Genomic DNA, 18,910 nt, shown 5'->3' with positions numbered 1-18,910 from the left:
ACGTGCCCCGTGTCTGCCAGGAAAACGTGGCCCTGTCTTTGATCACGCGAAGAATTCCTGCTAATAAGGCTTTTTTGCTTTTTGTCTTTTTCCACGTAACCGTGCCCTCAGTTTCGAACACTGCCTGAATTCCAACTATACCTCCCATAATAAGCCATTATTTTAAAGTACAGTAAAATAAACCTTACACTTTTAATGAAAATATGTTCATTGAAATGTGAATTTATTATTCAAATCCACTCATAAATTCAAGCAAGGAGACACCCCTTGTCTAAGCAGAGCTCAGTGATTTAGAAAAGCTGTCTATTTAAAATAAAGAATGTATGGCAGGTTTATAGAAACAGAGCAGCAAATTTTTACATAAATTTAGAACTGTGCCTTATGCGTTCGCCACAAAAATGTTTTTAAATTTTCCACTTTCAGTTAAACACAAAAGTGCTTTTTCCCAGTGTGACAGAGCACGGGCACTAACTCCAACCAAACCCGACCAACAGTTTGAGCTTGCTGTCACCAACATGAACCAATTTTGACTCCCGGAAGCCAAATGTTACCAAGCTTGAGAAGAATTTAAATAGATTCCTGATGGGAGAGATCTGTGTTGGGTTCTCGGGGTGCGAAGGGGGAGAGCTGAGGCTGTTGGATGGACACTGGAGGAAGAAGATCAAGGACAGAGAAAAGAGAGAGGCAAACGGAGGAGTCCGTGCTGAGTCCATGCGGGAGGGTGAGTTAGGCATGGAGAGGGGCGAGTTGTGGGAGGGGGGTAAGAGGGGTACTGAATGGTCTACCCTGGGTCCCCGGGAGGGAGAATCAAGGATGGAGAGGGGAAAGTTGGGGTTATTAAATGGTCCAGACTGGGGCCCCTGGAGGTAGAGTCAGGGATGGAGAAGGGAGAAATGGTCCATCCCTAACCGAGAGGCCAAATGTCAAAGTGGACAATCAGGGTCCCGGTATCCCTCCTGGAGGCATGCTATTGAGCCGGGCAGACATGGAGCTGTCCCGGGTCACGGCACTGCTTATGGTCTGGCCTTGGGCCCTTTCAGATCTATCTTTGGGTATTTCAATTTCAAAGAACGTCACTGGTCTTTTCAGATCCCTGCTCTCACAACACCTGTTTAAAGTCTACCCTCCAAAAATAAAAGCAATCCTACGGGCTGAAATTTTATCCTTCAGGGAAGCTGAGCGGGAACCAAAAGCAGTAGTGATTTTGAGGAAAACTAAGAATGTGGCTCAGTGGAAAGAGCACGGGCTTGGGAGCCAGAGGTCATGGGTTCTAATTCCAGCTCTGCCACTTGTCAGCTGGGTGACTTTGGGCAAGCCACTTAACTTCTCTGGGCCTCAGTTACCTCATCTATAAAATGGGGATTAAGACTGTGAGACCAGCGTGGGACAACCTGGTCAGCTTATATCCCCCCCAGCACTTAGAACAGTGCTTCGCACATAGTAAGCGCTTAACAAATGCCACCATTATTATTAAGAAACCTCATGAGGTCCCTGCCTCTGTGACAACCAGGTTTTGTCTTACTTGAGAAAACAAGACAAATCATTCACTTCCATCTGGCTCTCTGCGCGTTGGAGAGACGCCACCACCGTACCTATGTGAGTGCGAATGGGCTGGAGAACCATCATACCTGTGTGAGTGCGAATGTGGGCCAGGAAAGCCATGGAATTGCTGCTCCGGCACATCTTCCCACAGTACTTGCACACGTTCCCCTTATTCTCCTTGCGCTCCCGATTGATCTGTTGCGTGTCCTCCACGATGTACTTATTGACCTCCCGCAGCAGTTCCTCGTGCTGTTCTTTAATGTGGAGAAACAGACTCTGCTCCGAGTCGAAGGGCTCCGTGCACTTGACACACTTGAAGGTGGCCCCGCCCTCCGGAAGCTCTTCCACGCTGGCCTGCTCATTCCTCAAGTGGCCCGCGCTGGCCAAATGCTGGTGGAGGTTGCTCTCCGTGTAAAACGATTTTCCACAGAGCAAGCAGTGGAAGTGCTTCTCCTTGGACGGGTGCTTCATAGCTATGTGAACGTTGAGTCCGCTCAGGCCATCTGCTAAAAAGCCACAGTCATCACAAGGGATTCGAATTGATTTCCCAATGAAATGCCCTTCGGATTTCTTCTTTTTCCCAGACGGGGCAGGGTCCTTCAGAGGCACCTCATTAGTCTGTGCTCCAGTCGACGTCAGACTTCCGTCGGCAGGATCCAGGGGCTCCTCCTGATGACTTTTGACCCTTACAATGGAAGAGTCGAACTGGCCCAAGCTGTACAGGGTCCTTCCTCTGTCATCGATGCTGATAACCGTTTCAAAAACTTCACTGCCCTCCTGCACACCTTCAGTTGCCCCCCAGATGTTGCTGCTCACAGCGTCCTCCGCTTCGTGCCGGGAGTCCGGAAGGGCCGGCTTGTTCTCCAGGCCCGGGCCGGCGAGCAAGCGCTGGCTGCCCTCTGAACGCGAATTCCCCCGCCGTGGCTCGTGGGGAAAACCGGGCTCGCCTGCATTTTCGTCTTCCTGCCGTTGCGGGGAATCCCACTTGGCGGGGGCTGAATCCTCAGGTTTCTCGGCGTCGGAGGGGAGAGGGCTCAGCTGGGACCTCAGCCGGGACCTCACCCAAAAGGAACACTCTTCTCTAGGATTCGATTCCACCTTGGGCTCCACCGCCACGGGAGCACGGATGACTGTAGAGGTGGGTGCCTCCAAATCCGCCTCTGGGACAGGACAGCCCCGCAAGTTCAGCCCGTCTTGAGGGTTCGGGCCCTGGCCACCCACCGCCCGGTCCGTGAGGACAGAAACGTTTTTCAGTGGTTTGGACTCTTGCTTGTGTGACACCTCTTCGGGAGAGGCCGGGGGGTCGCTGGGAATCCCTGGGGAATCTGCTTCCTCCCTGGAGTCGGGGCACAGGTGACACTGCCTTTTCATCTTGTGCTTCTCCGTGGCCGCGTGCCTGGTCATCTCGCGGCGAGTCACCGCGTAGTAGTCGCAGGCCATGCAGTAATACTCAAACTCTTTGGTGTGCTTCCGCTTGACGTGCAGCTCCAGAGAGGCAGAGGAGTGAGCGACAAATTCACAATGCAGGCACTTGTTATCGCTCAGACAGGCCACACTGCTGTGCAAGCCGGGATCCGCGCCCTGGGCGGCAACCTCTGCTTCTGTGGGGACGGGCTCCTCGTCGGCAACGAGGGGCTCGAAGCCCTCCTGGCCCGAGGAACAAAGTACAGTGCCGGCTTCTGCTTCAGCCAAACCGCCAGGATCTACCGGGGGCTTTTCTGCAGTGGAGAGACCGGACTCGACTGACTTACTAGTACTCCCGGCATGGTCGTTCGAAAGGGCCCCCGGACTAGCGGAATTCGTCCCCCCGGCTTCAAGATTCCCGCCTGCGGGGCCAACCACGATGCCCGGGCTTTGTTTCCCACTGGTCTCCGTGGCCACACGCCCTCTGTGCTTCTTGGTGGTGCAGTGGCGCTCCATGTCACCCTTGGTGACCGTGTAATAGTTGCACACGCTACACAAATAGCTGTACTGGTGACTGTGCTTGCGTCGGATGTGGACGGTCAGATTGGTGATGCTAGAGGCCAGGAGGCCACAGTGGGGGCAGCTCCTAGAAACGTTCCCTCTGGGTCTCCCTCTCCTTGGGGCATTAGTCAAGGTGAACTCGTTGTCCTGGCTGACGGCGCTGGTCGGGAGCAGGTCCTCCTGCGTGGGCGTCCTCTCGGCCAGAATAGCAGGCTCCCGGAATGCTTCCCCGGCTCCGTTTCCTCCCGCCGCGCCATCCCCGGGCCCGTTGCGCTCCTCTGCTTTCTTAGAATCGCTGGCCCCGATCCACACCCTTTCGATGCAGTCTTCAAAACGCAAACCGATGTTGTTCTTCTTAGCGTTTTCGAGGTGCTTGCTTCTTTTGATATGCTTCTCCATTCCTTCTTTGCTCAAAGAATACAGATTACATGCTTTGCAAAGAAAGTGGTGGTCCTGAGCATGACGCAGCTTCCTGTGCCTCATCAGGACCATGGAGGATCTGGTTTTATAAAAACACTTTTTACACTGAAACAGTGGCTTATTCAAAGTGGAATGCTTTGTGTCTTCACCGTGGTTCACCCTCAAGGGTTCAGGGGAGTCGTTTTCCACCAACGTTACCATCTCTTCGACAGGGCTTTGTGGGATAGTATTTGGTACTAGCGTGGTTGGAGTTACAGTTTGCGGAGCCAAATCACTGTTCGCTGGCTGAGAGGCAACTGGCTGCGCTGCTAATGAAGTCACATGTGGCTCAGTCTTTTCATGATCTGCTAGGTCTTCGTTAGACAGAAAGGACAGGTGGCAGGGCCCACAGGCAAATGTTAAAGTGTGGTCCTCCTTTAGGTGCTTTTGGAGGCTTATTTCACCCGAGGCCACAAATGAGCAGTGCTGACAATGGAAGCTGCTGCCCTCTGCTCCATGTTGGGGACCCTGGAGATGCTTTTCCAAGCCCTCTGTGGACACACAGGAGGAGTCGCCCATCTGACTGGGAGACTGCATCTCTCCTGGGTGGCATCCATCTCCCTGCAGTTCCCCCTCTTCTTTCCTGTTTTCAACAGCAGAGTCACAGGTGCTGCCCACACAGAGCCCTTGGGGGTCACACCCAGGCATCAGTGGCAGAGAGTCCATTCGGGTGGAGTCCAGTGGATTGGCGCTTGCCTGTTCCTGCCCAAGTTCTTGGGCTTCCAAGATGGTCTTCGCGCACTGAATAGTGAGATCGTTGTTTATTTCAAATCCCTTAGTAGACGTTAGACTTCTAGTCACCGGTTTCTTTTGCATTCTAAAGTTGAGTTTCGCAAACATGCGGGGTGTTTCATTTCTGCACCTTCTACTGGTAATGCCCAAAAGATTCAATCTTTTCTTCATATGGGATCTTAAAGCCAGAGTTCTTCTTTGTCGAAACCCAGCAGGCAGCAGGGGAATAGTTCGCTCGGGCCCTGATCCCTCCAGCCTCTGGCTCGTGTGGGCACTCCGCTCTGCGCACGGAACCTGGGAAGGATGTTCCGAGTGACCTCCGGGAGTTCCCAGGTCGTCACTTCTGTTACCCGGGCCCTCGCCATCCCTCCTGCCTGGGAGGGAAAGTGCTTTTTCCACTTTGGCCTTCTCCACTTTTTCTGAGGTTGGGCTTCTCGACAGCCTCGTTTCAACAAAAGGTCGGCTGCCCTCCCCTTGTTCAGAATGGCTCTCCTTTAAGGCTCTCGGTGTTCTGCCGCCCCTTCTTAATGCTTCTGGGTCGGCACTCCTGGCCCTTGGCTTGATGGCACCAGATTCGGCTCCCCTGGGCATCTCTGGGCCTGCCGCCTGTGGCTTTTTAGGGAAGGGTCTTTTGGCCAATATGTGTACAAATCCCCCACGGGCAGCGAGATTTTGGCGCCGGAGGTGAGTCTTGCCGAGGCAATGAGTTTGTAAGAGCTTATCGTCACCACACTGGAAGCCACAGAGATGGCAAAAGAGGGTTTTCCGGGATCCGTGGGTCGGTCCAACAGCAGCACACAAGGAAGGGCTGTTCTCTGCCTTGTGGCTAGGCTGGGGGCCTGCGTTTTCTTTGACTAGATGTGCGTGGCTCTGAGTGTGTTTCTCCAAATCAGCACAAGAAGGAAAGGGCTGGTCACATACTCTGCATTTAAAGACACGGTCCAGGCTCCCAACGGTACAGCTGACACTGATCTCTTTTTCCAGGCGGAAGGAGGTGGCACATTCAGGAACCTGGCAAGCCACATCCTGCGACAGCTCCTTCTCACTTGGACTCTGTGGGGCTGTATTATTCAGAGTGACTGGGTCCCCATGAGAGGTTGGAGACTCTGGCAAACCCGTGTTCCCATCCGACTGGCTCTTCTCTGCAGTTTTTTCTGCTGTTCCTCCCAACAGGCTGTCTGCTTCTCCCATCGGGCTACCCGGGGTGGCCCCAGTGGTCTTAGTCTGGCTGAACTGAAGGGCATCACCTTCCCCTGCTTCAGCCGGGACTGTAACATCCCGCTTCATGCGTTTGAGCGAGCACACGTTGTCAGGGTTCTCCCAAGCAGCATCAGTTGCATTTGGAGTTCCGGAGAGTCTTCGTTTGCTGGGGCCATTCTCTTCCTGTTCACGCCCTTCCCTAGATGAGGCCTCTGGATCCAGGCCGGTTACAGAAGCACTGCCGGCATTTGGGGATGGAATAACAGCTGAGGCTTTCCTTACTTCATCTGGCAAGCTTTCACCTTCGTCCCTCTCTGCTTTCTCCTCAGTGTCCATTCCAGCAGAAGGGCACAGCACAATGCACGCCCAGGGTCACAGGCGGGCCACTGGGCTATGGAAACACCTGCAAAACAAAAACGCACAATATTGGCCTTTCAAACACAGAGAAAAGAACCATTTCTCATGTCTCTAGACAGGCAGTGGCTGATAGGAAGATCGGCGGCAATGAAAGCTCGCCATGATGAATACACCCAGCATTTCCTGGAAAACTCCACAAACAGAGGGGCACTTCAGAGGATCCAGTCCCGTGGAAGAAACAAGTTTGCCTGGGCAGTGAGGTGAAAAGACTCACCGTGGGGTCCGTAAAGGAGAAAGAAGTTTTGAGAAGGAAGAAACCCCCATTTTGGCAGGAAGCAATTCCGTGCCCGTTAGCCCTCCAAGCCAATCCCAACAGCTTTCCAGCACCCAGCTCCTCGAGGGCAGTGTCAAACCGACTAACTCTACTGTACTCCCACGAGTGCTCATTGCAGTACTCGGCACAGAGCAACTTTGCAATAAATACTACTGATTGACACATTCATTCATTCATTCATTTCCCTTTGATAAAAACTTGGGATTCTTGCCCAAGCACCTCTTAGAATCTAATTTTAGAAGTCACCCATTTTCCTCTCAGATGCCAATTTCCTCTTCTTGCAGAGTGACAAAGCCTCATAATTTCCAGCTGCCAATTACATTAGCCTCCTCATCTTATGTCACTGGGCTGCAGGATGAGGTTCTAACTACAGAATTAAATAAAACAGTAAAGATGGAAACAAATGGAAAAAAACTTCAGAAAAAGAGTTTGTCAAAGAAATACAATACCTCCTCCAGGAGGCCTTCCCAGACTGAGCCCCTTCCTTCCTCTCCCCCTCGTCCCCCTCTCCATCCCCCACATCCTACCTCTTTCCCTTCCCCACAGCAGCTGTATATATGTATATATTTTTGTACAGATTTATTACTCTATTTATTTATTTATTTATTTTACTTGTACATATCTAGTCTATTTATTTTATTTTGTTAGTATGTTTGGTTTTGTTCTCTGTCTCCCCCTTTTAGACTGTGAGCCCACTGTTGGGTAGGGACTGTCTCTATATGTTGCCAATTTGTACTTCCCAAGTGCTTAGTACAGTGCTCTGCACATAGTAAGTGCTCAATAAATACGAATGATGATGAAATACAAGAAACTAACATGAAACTCATTTCAACTATGCCGTTTTCCATTTACTCGAACCTGTTCTGGAAATTTTCATTTCTACTTCTGGGCAATATTCTCCAATGAAACCATCTCTGTGTAACTTAGTGTGACTTGGTTAACGGAGTGTTGCCCCAAAACTAATGGCAAAAGGAAGATATTTTCACTTTTCCGTGAGAGCGAAGAGCCAGAGGAAAGCTGTGACTCCCTTTGCTGGCACCCACACCTGCAGCTAGGCCTCAGAGGTCCCAGCGTGTTCATTTGTTCTCTCTCTCTCTCCCACCCCCTTGAGTCCTATCTCCCTTTTGGGGTTGATTATTTTGGAGAGCTGTAATGACCAGACCAGAGAGGGAATGGAACCAAGAGCTCAAACTCTAAATAGTTTCCTTAAAAGAAACTGCTGAGCTCTGCCCCTCAGCTAGGACCTTCACGCATGGGCCTGTCAAACTCACGTTGCCTGTGGGATGAATTTAACACAGGAACTAGTGGGCTGCCTCGTGCTTGGAGTCGCCTTGAACCTGTGTGGTGTGTTCAGTGTTTCAGTGCTTTCCCATCATTTAAATCCTATTCATCTTCAGAACATCACTGTGAGGCACAGGGAGGCAGACACGATTATGTCTAGAGAAGTGGTGTGGCCTAATGGAAAGAACAGGGGCCTAAGGAGTAAGAGGATCTGGTTTCTAATTCCACCTCTGCCACTTGTCTGCTGTGTGACCTTGGGCAAGTCATTTCATTTCTTTGTGCCTCAGTTCCCTCATCTACAAAATGGAGGTTCAATACCTGTCCTCCCTCCTACTTAGACTGTGAGCTCCATGTGGGACTTGACCACCTTGTATCTATCCAACCCAGTGCTTAGAACAGTGCTTGACACACGGTAACCACTTAATCATTTTACAGGGGAGGGACCTAAAGGCCAGGGAACCTAAGTTTCTGGCCCAAGGTCACTCAGAGTATCATTGGCAACTCTGGGCTTAGAACCCCAGTCTCTTGGCTCCCAAGCCCTCACTGAGCTGATTCAAAATGGGCAGAATGAAGTACATTAGACGTGCCCAGGGGAGCCTTGCCTTCTCTCCTACCATCTGGAGCCTCAGAAGTGAAGCCTTGTCCCTGCAGAACCAAAGGGCAAACACAAACTCAGAGTCCTCCGGCCAGAGCTCCAGGACCCACCGGATGGCCAGGGTGGCTTCCCGGATCCACGGCAGCGACGTCGGGAGTGACCCTCGGGATGGTGAGGAAGTTCTGGCCTTCTCCGGGACCAAGGGTGTGGCCGGGAGTGGGGAGGAGCCCCAGGGCTGCCCTTGCAAGCACTGTTTTCCCTGTTCCTTTCAGGGGTGTTTATTTGGATTGTTTTTGCTTTATTTTCCTCTTACTGTTTGTCATTTATTGTTGCTCATAATACACTTGTGTCCTCCCCCTTTCAGACTGTGAGCCCCGTTGGGGACCAGGACTATGCCTGAGCTGATGATCTTGTAGTCACCCCAGCACTTAGCCTAGTGCTGGGGGTGCTTGGCCCGGAACAAGAACATACTGATGACGATGATAATGATAATAATAGTAATCAAAAACTCTCAAGAATCCATGCATTCTATATTTGCACACTGTTTTTTTTTTTTTACACTGGACAATCGTCTGGGGTCTGCATTAAAAAGCAATACACCTCTATCCATTTTGCAAATATTACACCTCTCTTTGCCAGTGAAGGCACGTTTTCAAGTGTGTAAAAAGGCCTATTCACCATTTTCTGAATAACGTTTCTGTCATAAAATGTTTAAATACAGACCGCTCGCCTGTGGTGGGGGGTGGGCTCTTAAAGACCCTGACATTAACCGAGAAATCACAGGGGAGCGCACTGGCGTCCTGGTGTCTCAAGCATAGCCACTTCTCCCAACTCCGCGCTGCAATAAGATAGATGGACCGTGTTGGGGAAAAAAGATCCCTAACCCCAAAAGCGTTCTATCCGGAACGCCAAATGAACCATGCATCGTGACAGAATTGATCGTGCCCGTTTGGGACTCAAATTTTGGAGTTTAATTCATTTCCTTTCTGCCTTTGTTACCTCTAGATGATTCAAACTTCCAATGAAAATGTATCTATACGGACTTGGCAAGAAAACCTTAAATAGAGGTTATTTATTTATAAATTCCTTAAATAGGGATCTTTGGAAGTTCCAAAAAGTTCCCAGCAAAGACACAAAGTAAATACAAGGAACAATGGCAAGGCAGGGCAGCGGCCCTCTACTGACACCTGGTGGCCATTTTCTTCAGGAAGCGCCCAACACCAGAGTTTCCTGAAATTGGGAATTTCAGGAAAACTGCTATCAGGCAGTACTTGAAATGAAACACCAACTAAATAGTGACCTCTGTCCATTCCAAAATCAAAAAAAAATCTACATTTCGATGGGTAAAGCATGGAAATTTTTAAAGAAAGCCATGTAAAACTGGGTTATTATGAACTGGCACGACAACCTAGAAATGCAACCTGTGCCTAGGGCTGGGGAATCCTGCATAATGTCCCGCCCATGGTCCAGTAATAATAATAATAATAATAATAATAATAATAATAATAGCATTTATTAAGCGCTTACTATGTGCAAGGCACTGTTCTAAGCACTGGGGAGGCTACAAGGTGATCAGGTTGTCCCCCGGAGGGCTCACAGTCTCAATCCCCATTTTACATATTCATTCATTCATTCAATCGTATTTATTGAGCGCTGTGTGCAGAGCACTGTACTAAGCGCTTGGGAAGTACAAGTTGGCAACATACCCAACAGTGGGCTCACAGTCTAGAAGATGAGGTAACAGGCACAGAGAAGTTAAGTGACTTGCCCAAAGTCACACAGCTGACAAGTGGCGGGGCCGGGATTTGAACCCATGACCTCTGATTCCAAAGCCCATACACTTTAGACTAAGGTGAGAATCCCAGGGCTTATCCCAGGTGGGGTGATGTGCCAGCTAGCATCTACCTGAACCACAGGACCCCAGTTTTTCCACGAAAAACTCTGAAAATACCATTGATGGATTAAATGATTGATTGAAAAGACACTTTGGCCTACAGCTCACCCAAGCATTCACCATAATTTCAAATTTGAAGCCTCCGCAGCTTCCCCCTCCCCAAAAGGAAAACGGATGGTTTCGAATGCTTATCTTGAGAGTTAAAACGTGCATTTCCCTCTTCCCACTTGAAATTAAAATCAATCCTAATCAACCCCAGCTCCTTTCGGATACTTCCTGATACCCTCTATGAAAAAAGATCCAGATGGAGATGCAAGACTTTGGCTCTTGGAAATACTTCAGGGCTTATATTACTGCTTGGACCTTCCGGAAGCATAGTTCAGTCCGGCCCTCTCCCCATCTCACTCCTACCCAATTCCTTCCACATCAGGCACTCATCAGCTCTTTCCTCTAGCCTCACTCCTCTCTCACGGCAACTCAGCCTGCACACTTTGCTCCTCAAACTCCAACTTACTCACTGGGCCTCAAGCTTGTCTCTCCCGCCGTCGGCCCCTTGTCCGTGCCCTACCTGCTGTCTGGAAATCGCTCTTCCTTCATATCTGACAGGCCACCACTCTCCCCATCTTCAAGTCCCTAATAAAATTATACGTCCTCCAAGAATAATAATAATAATGGCATTTCTTAAGCACTTACTATGTGCCTAACCTAGAAGCCTTCCCTGACTAATCAATCCCTCATCATCCCCCATTTTTTTGCGTTCCTCCTGTGCTATCACCAATGCACTTGAGTCCATATCTAAACACTTGATCAATTAATGGTATTTATGGAGTGTTTAGTAAAGGTACTCACCCCATAACCTCCATAACACGTCCATTTTTTTAACAGTGCCTGTAATTTACTTTTATATCTGCCTCACCCGCAAGAATGAAAGCCCCTTGAGGGTAGGGACTGTGTCTATTTATTGTACTCTCCCAAGCGCTTGGTACGGTGCTCTGCACACAGTAAGTGCTCCACAAATACCACTGACTGATTGATTGATTGACTGATTGAAAGAAAACCACATACCCTCGGCTTCAAGGTTCTCCATGAGTTTTCTCTATCTTACCTGTTCTTTTCGCCCACTACTTCCCAGCTCATTCTCTGCTCCTTCCAAGTTCACCTTCTACTTATCTCACACCTCAACTTGCCCCTGTTCATTTTGTTCCCCAAACTGGGACTCTCTCCAAACCTCTCCAAAGCCACCACAACTCAGCTCGCCCAAACTACAAAGCTCTCCTAGAATGCCACTTCCTCCAGGAAGCCTTCCCCAATTCACAACACACCAGTAGTGTCAAGCCATTACCCACCCTCAGCACTTTTTTTATGATATTTGTTTAGCACTTACTATGTGTCAAGCGCTGCTCTGGGGTAGACACAAGTTAATTAGGTTGGACACTGCCCGTTTAGCACAGGGCTACCAGTCGAAATACAGCATTTCTGTATGTAGGTAAATATTTGAATTTATTCCTATATTTATTATATTCATGTATACCTTTTATCTAGTCAATTGTTCATGTCTAAATTACTTCCTGCTAGATCATTAAATTTCCCCCTGCTCTCACTATTTGAATATATTTTTTGCCCACTCCATCCCTTCCCCATATGACTGGAAACTCCTCGAGGGCAGGGGACAGGTGTCTTGCTTCTGATGATCTCTCTCAAGTGCTTAGTGAAGATGTTGGTAGAATGTGTCTACCAAATCATTCATTGATTCATTCAATCCTATTTATTGAGCGTTTACTGTATGCAGAGCACTGTACTAAGCGCTTGGAAAGAACAGATAGAGACAATCCCTACCCAACAGCAAGCTCACAGTCCAGAAAGGGGGAGACAAGGTACTCTCCCAAGTGCTTAGTACAGTGCTCTGCACATAGTATGCTCGCAGTCAATACGACTGACTGATTGATTGACTTTAGCACTCAGTAGATTCTTAGTAATTCTGTGGATTTTCTAACCAGAAATTTCCAGAGGGGTCTTGTCTGCCCTCCTGTCTTTACTCCAACACCAGCCCGTGAACATCAGGCTGAACATCAGACTAAACACAAGGTTCGCTTTCCCCTCCAAGTCAGAAATACAATCGTGTTTACTTGCTTCTTTACACTGCATTTGCAGGCAGCATTATAAAATATGTTAATGCGAAGAAAAACATTTAGGAACAGTATCTGAAATGAGCACTGTCCTTTTACAGCTGGGAAAACGAGATTACTTTGGAGACTGTAAACAGCATTTGCAAAATGAACAGAACAAACAATTCAAACATTAAAGAGCCAAGCAAAATACAATCATTTTAGGGAATCCAAACCAACTCCGGTTAGTGAACTAACAAGTGTGGTAAGGTTTTTTGTTTTTTGTTTTTAATTAAATTTTCCCCTTTGGAAAACCATATATTGAAGCAATAAATTCAAAATTTGGTAATAATAGCTAAAAAAAAAATAATCAAGCTGTCTAGTGGGATTACAGTAGGTTCCTCTAATGGCTGCAGGTCACAGCAGGGAAGAAAGAGGTGGAGATGGGGACATCTGTTAGAAGCAGCATTGCTTACTGATGGAGCACAGGCTTGGGAGTCAGAAGGATCTGGGTTCTAGTCTCCGCTTCGCCACCTGTCTGCTGTGTGACCTTGGGCAAGTCACTTAACGTCTCTGTGCTTCGGTTATCTCATCAGTAAAATGGGGATTAATTCTGTGAGCCCCATGTGGGACTGTGATTATACTGATTAATGTGTACCATCTAACCCAGAGCTTAGTACAGTGCCTGGCACATAATAAGTGCTTAAATACCATTAAAAAAAGAGACAGAGGAGTGTACAGCTGGGAATCAGGGGGAGCCAGAGATGGAGGGGGGAGAGGTAAGTGAGGCTAAGGCCAACCCCTCCTTTGCTTTCTTCCAGCAGCTGCTTCAGGCAGAAGCTAGAGGTTGATTTTTAGGATTTCGTTGAAGGGTAGATAGTTCTTCGAACCATACACCCCAGAGGGCAGCCCCTGATTGGGAGGTTGACTATAGTATTTACTAAGCACTTACTAGGCATCATTCATTTTGCTAAGCACCAAACATGTAGTTCACATGCTAAAAACAAGGGAGAGAAGGTACCTTATCCCCATTTTGCAGACTGGAGGCTCAGAGTGCTTAAGGGTCTTGCCTTAAGTCACGGGACAGGCCAATGGCAAAGGGCTTTTCATTCAATCATATTTATTGAGCGCTTACTGTGTGCAGAGCACTGTACTAAGCGCTTAGGACGTACAAGTTGGCAACATATAGAGACGGTCAGGCTTCTCCAGTTTCCCTATCCCATGCACTTTCCACCAAGCAACACTGTAGCAGCATTTTTTGAGCAGCTCATGTGCCAATGTCTAATCAGATAATCAACCCATCCTAGGAATGATTTTGACAACCTTGATCTTTTGGATCACAAAGAATCTGTAACAAAAACTAAATGGGATGAATAACTTGTAAATTTTTTCCTGACACCAAACAGTTTATTGGTAACTCAGCCTATTACTTTTTAAAAAATTATGAACTAAAAATACCTTACAAAGAAAAGGGAAAGAGGAAAATTTGATAAGGTAGAAAATGTACAAATTTAGTGCCATTAAAGGCAGACGCAAGAGATCTCCTGAATCTTATGCCATTTGTAAAAAGGTTGTTTTATTATCAATGTAACTAATCACAATGAAGCCATCTCTCACCACCAAAGACATTATAATGAATTTTCTTTACAGCTACAGAGACACGGGATTTGCTGTTCCATATCAAACGAGTGCAGGCAGTATAAATTCTTCTTCATATTTATTGTTAAATGTAATTTTTATCCATAAAGTCATCCATGAAATATTAAAAACTGAAACAACAGAATTTATACCCTTTACTTTAGTTTAAGGGGCCTATTCACTAAAGAGGAGGAGGAAAGGTTACATACGATAAAGCCCCTCCCCTGCCCCTTTAGCGTTTCCATTATAAAACCTTATTTTCAAGAATTTATCATTCGGGCCTTAAAGAGAAAAAATTATTCCATCCTGAAAGTTGGTATACTTTTCCTTAACATTTTTAAGACCTATTCGGAAAGCAATAAAAGAAGCCGTAGAGGTGACAGATGAGGGGGAAGGAGGTAAGGGAGCAGAGCTGGGCTAATCTAAAGGTAGCGCTTGGAGACACAGTTGTGCTACTTGCAAAGCTTGGAGACACAGTTGTGCTACTTGTTCTTTCCAGGGTTAAGAACAAACACGGACCGTTGTTGTTCTTAACCCTGGAAAGAATCCCAAGCACAGAACAAAATTGTTGTCGTGGCCCCTCATATGAGGCTGATTCTCCCATGGGGCATGGGCAGACGGTGGAAAGTTGGAAGCAGGACCGGCCTCCCTGGGCACGCTGGGCAGCCTGAGATCTCCCTTGCCCCCTGGGCCTGGGCAGCTTCTGCAAAAAGAGATCCACCCCATCTCAGCCTGGCATGGGCGGGGGTTCCCGTCTTCCTCAGCACAGCGCCTCGCTGAAAAGTTAGCACTCTAGGCTGGGCTCACAACTGGGAGCCGGCTCCACTCCTTAAGCTTATTTTGCTTGTGGTGTAAGCTCGTTGTAGGCAGGGAATATTACGGTTCTAATACTGTCAGCTGTGTGACTTTGGGCAAGTCACTTCACTTCTCTGGGCCTCAGTTACCTCATCTGTAAAATGGGGGTGAAGACTGTGAGCCTCCCTGTGGGACAACCTGATCACCTTGTAACCTCCCCAGTGCTTAGAACAGTGCTTTGCACATAGTAAGTGCTTAATAAATGCCATTATTATTAGTAGTAGTAGTAGTACACTCTAACAAGTGCTTAATAAAGTGCTCTGCCCACAGTAAGCCCTAAATAAATACGGTTGAATGAACTGTGGTGGATTTCCAGCTCAAACAGCAGACATTGTCGTGTTCTGCTCCGACCCATCACCCCGGATATAGTCCACGCTAGCTCATGGAGTTACAACATTAGGACGCATGAAACTCCAGTCCTGAGATGGGTCTATGGTCCAATTTAGCCAAGGACTCTGTCTTCAACAGGGGCCCCAGAACCCCCAAGAAGGAACCATAATAATAATAATGATGGCATTTATTACGCACTTACCATGTGCAAAGCACTGTTCTAAGCGCTGGGGAGGTTACAAAGTGATCAGGTTGTCCCACGGGGGGCTCACAGTCTTAATCCCCATTTTACAGATGAGGGAACTGAGGCCCAGAGAAGTGACTTGCCCAAAGTCACACAGCTGACAATTGGCAGAGCTGGGATTTGAACCCATGACCTCTGATTCCAAAGCCCGGGCTCTTTCCACTGAACCACACTGCTTCTCATATGCTCGCTGCCCTGCTGGGACATCCATCTTCATGGTTAAGAATTAACCTTCCAGCATCCCCAACCTTCACCTCTCCATCCTTGACTTTCCCTCTGGGGACCTGGCACAGATCATCCCATCTCTGACTCTCTTCAGGAACCCCATCGTGGCAGGCTTCAGTAGGAGACAAAGAGGCGAGGCTTCCCCTTTCTGGTTTCCTTCTTTTTCCTACCTCTCCCCCTCTTCCCATGGCCTTCCTTGGATTTTCCCTTGATCCTGCTTCTTTCTGCCTCTCCCTTTCCCTCCCTACTCCTCTGGCTGGGGGTACACACTTTAATATCTCACTCTCTCCCTCCCTTACTGTCACCTCAGAACCCTTCAAGACCATGCTTGGCTTAACTCATCCTGTCTTCTAGGAAAAAGGTCAGGTCGGAAAAATACTGTACCTGAGAAGCATCTGCGAAGCCTAACTCTGTTGTAGCAGTCATAGACGCTACGAATATGAAACAGGCTAGTGATAGCGTAATGTCAAAGATGTGAAAAAGTGACAACTTGAGGCAAAAATCCCAAGGAGCTCACAAAACTGTCTCTCTTGCCAACGGGTGGCTTTGAGCCGGCGGGAGGGGAGCATCAAGCAGCACAGTCTTCAAGACTGTGAGCCCGCTGTTGGGTAGGGACTGTCTCTATGTGTTGCCGACTTGTACTTCCCAAGCGCTTAGTACAGTGCTCTGCACACAGTAAGCGCTCAATAAATACGATTGATTGATTGATCGATCAAGTGGGACAGAAGAACTAGCTCCTAGTTCCCTCAAGGGCACAGATGTTAGCGGGGCTTGTATCCAAACTCCCCCTCTGGACTGAAAGGCCATTGTGAGCAGGGAATGTGTCCGTTATATTGTTACATTGTACTCCCCCAAATACCTAGTACAGTGCTCTGCACACAGTAAGCACAATAAATAAGATCGACTGGCTGATGACTTGGTTCTGGAGCAATACATTGCCATGCTGATTCTGCCCAGGAATCAGAGGCCTCTGCTCCTCGTTCTCAAAGTTAATCTCTTTTCCACCACCATCCTTCCTCAAGGCCAGACCCAACCACTAATCACTCTAAGACTATGTCTCAGTATTGTTGCTTTCCCACTGGTTATCTCCATCTCTGATTATTATTATTAATAATAATAATAATGATGGCATTTATTAAGCACTTACTATGTGCCAAGCACTGTTATAAGCGCTGGGGAGGTTACAAGATGATCAGGTTGTCCCACCGGGGGCTCACAGTCTTCATCCCCCTTTTACAGATAAGGTAACTGAGGCCCAGAGAAGTGAAGTGACTTGCCCAAAGTCACACAGCTGACAATTGGCGGAGGCGGGATTTGAACCCATGACCTCTGACTCCACAGCCCGGGCTCCTTCCACTGAGCCATGCTGCTTCTCATGGGGATTACTCTTCCCCAAGAGTCATTAGTATGTTTGGTTTTGTTCTCTGTCTCCCCCTTTTAGACTGTGAGCCCACTGTTGGGTAGGGACTGTCTCTATATGTTGCCAATTTGTACTTCCCAAGCGCTTAGTCCAGTGCTCTGCACATAGTAAGCGCTCAATAAATACGATTGATGATGATGATGATGATTAGCGATATTGCGATTTAAATCAAATTGCACCATTTCAGGCTTCTCATTTGTACCTTTCAGGCTACTTGAGTGATTCCTAAATGATTCTGGCAGGGGCTCCTCACTCACTGCTAACTTCTTAAGTACTTCGGCTCTCATTCTCAGAGCAGAGAGAGAGAGAGAGAGAGAGAGAGAGAGAGAGAGAGAGAGAGAGTGGGTGTGTGCGCACCCGCGCGAGCCCCCTTCCCTGCTCAGGTTTTGAGGGGTTGAGGAGAAGTCCCAGTGACCCGGCTTTCCAAGCTAACTCCATGATGAGGCTAACGCCTCGTTCTCCTGACACCCTGCTGTGGGTTGACGGGGAAGGGCACAATCTCTGGGAATCAGAAGGCCTGGGTTCTTCGGGCTGGGGCCGTGCCAGCAGCGGTGAAGATTTCTGCCCAAAGAACCCCCTAGGACTTTCTGGGCAGTGGACAGGCCCTTTAGGGTTACTGAAAATGAGCTGGCTAATGTGCTGTGGTCAAGATCACAGCAGCTACTACAGCAACTAACTACCGGTCAGGTCACGGCAGCCCGGCCCTGGGCTGACACCGTGCTGCACTCGCTTTGGCTGCCAACAGACGCTGTACCGAGATACCTTCCTTTTCACGCACTCTGCAGTGTGCTGCACTCCTGCCCAACTGCTCGTTCTTGGTACTCCTTGCCCAGCGAGGACAACATAGCTAGCAGGGATGACAGCATGCAAGCGGAGCCATGCAAAACATCCGTGCTAAAAACAATTCACCCACTGGAGTCTCTATCCTCGGTGATAGGACCGAGGCTCGCCCAGCATCATTCTGATTGATACACGGCCGCCATTCCAGGCCAAGATGAAAAGCTCCTATTTGCTTCTCTCCTTGTTGGGATTTCCCGCCAACCCGGAGTCATAAAGACCAACACCTACATTTCAGTTGGCTTTGGGGGATTTAAGAAAACCCAAGAAATGGGCACGGCAGTAAACGGTTCCCACAAGCCTGTCCCGCCCGGGTACCACTTCGAATGGGGACGGAAAGGAAACGCCGCAGAGTCAGGACTCTGAGCCCCATAAGAGCTGCCGATCTCCTAGGTTTGCGATTCCAATGGGGTTCACTGGGAGCCACGGAAAGACGCGTTTTCTACTTTTCCTCTTGGCTGTTTTTCAAAAGGTACTACTGATCTTGGTATCGATTCCTTTGGCCTGGTAATTGGTTTTAAAATCAGCAGGAGCCCTGAATGTTCCTACTCTTCTTCCCAGAGTTACTGATCCAATTCTGATCTAGAACTGACCGTGAGCAGAGATCCCAGAACTGAACCATATGCTTTAGTAAGAAGTGGTTTCTTAGCTTGGGATTTAAAATGCAAAGTTTCTATTATATTTAATAACCAAGAGGCCCTGCTGGGTCCCGGTTGCTCTGGTGACTGGATTAGTAGTACCCTAACTAAGCTAAACAATGGCTTTCTCCTAGGAGGGTTCTTATTACCATATCAACTATTTGTTTAAGGAAAAGAAGAAGAAAGAGCAGAGCAAGAAAGAACAAAAGAGACGCATGAATATCAAACGGCAAAAAGCACTAAAAACCAATACGGAAAA

General features: G+C 48.2%; 1 protein-coding gene across 1 annotated transcript in view; it reads right to left on the bottom strand.

The window, feature by feature from the left end:
• ZNF407 (zinc finger protein 407) overlaps positions 1 to 6,294 on the bottom strand; it is a 258,339-nt gene extending 252,045 nt beyond the window's left edge. The window contains exon 1 of the mRNA XM_038771411.1: positions 1,629 to 6,294. Within this exon, the coding sequence (XP_038627339.1) occupies positions 1,629 to 6,234 (4,606 nt within the window). The 5' untranslated portion in view covers positions 6,235 to 6,294. The remainder of the gene's footprint in view (positions 1 to 1,628) is intronic.
• Positions 6,295 to 18,910: the final 12,616 nt, after the last annotated feature.

Source organism: Tachyglossus aculeatus, chromosome X2 (genome assembly GCF_015852505.1).
Source record: "Tachyglossus aculeatus isolate mTacAcu1 chromosome X2, mTacAcu1.pri, whole genome shotgun sequence".
NCBI lineage: Eukaryota > Metazoa > Chordata > Mammalia > Monotremata > Tachyglossidae > Tachyglossus > Tachyglossus aculeatus.
The sequence above is the reverse complement of the archived record's forward strand: the minus strand, read 5'-3'. Positions and strand labels throughout refer to the sequence as shown.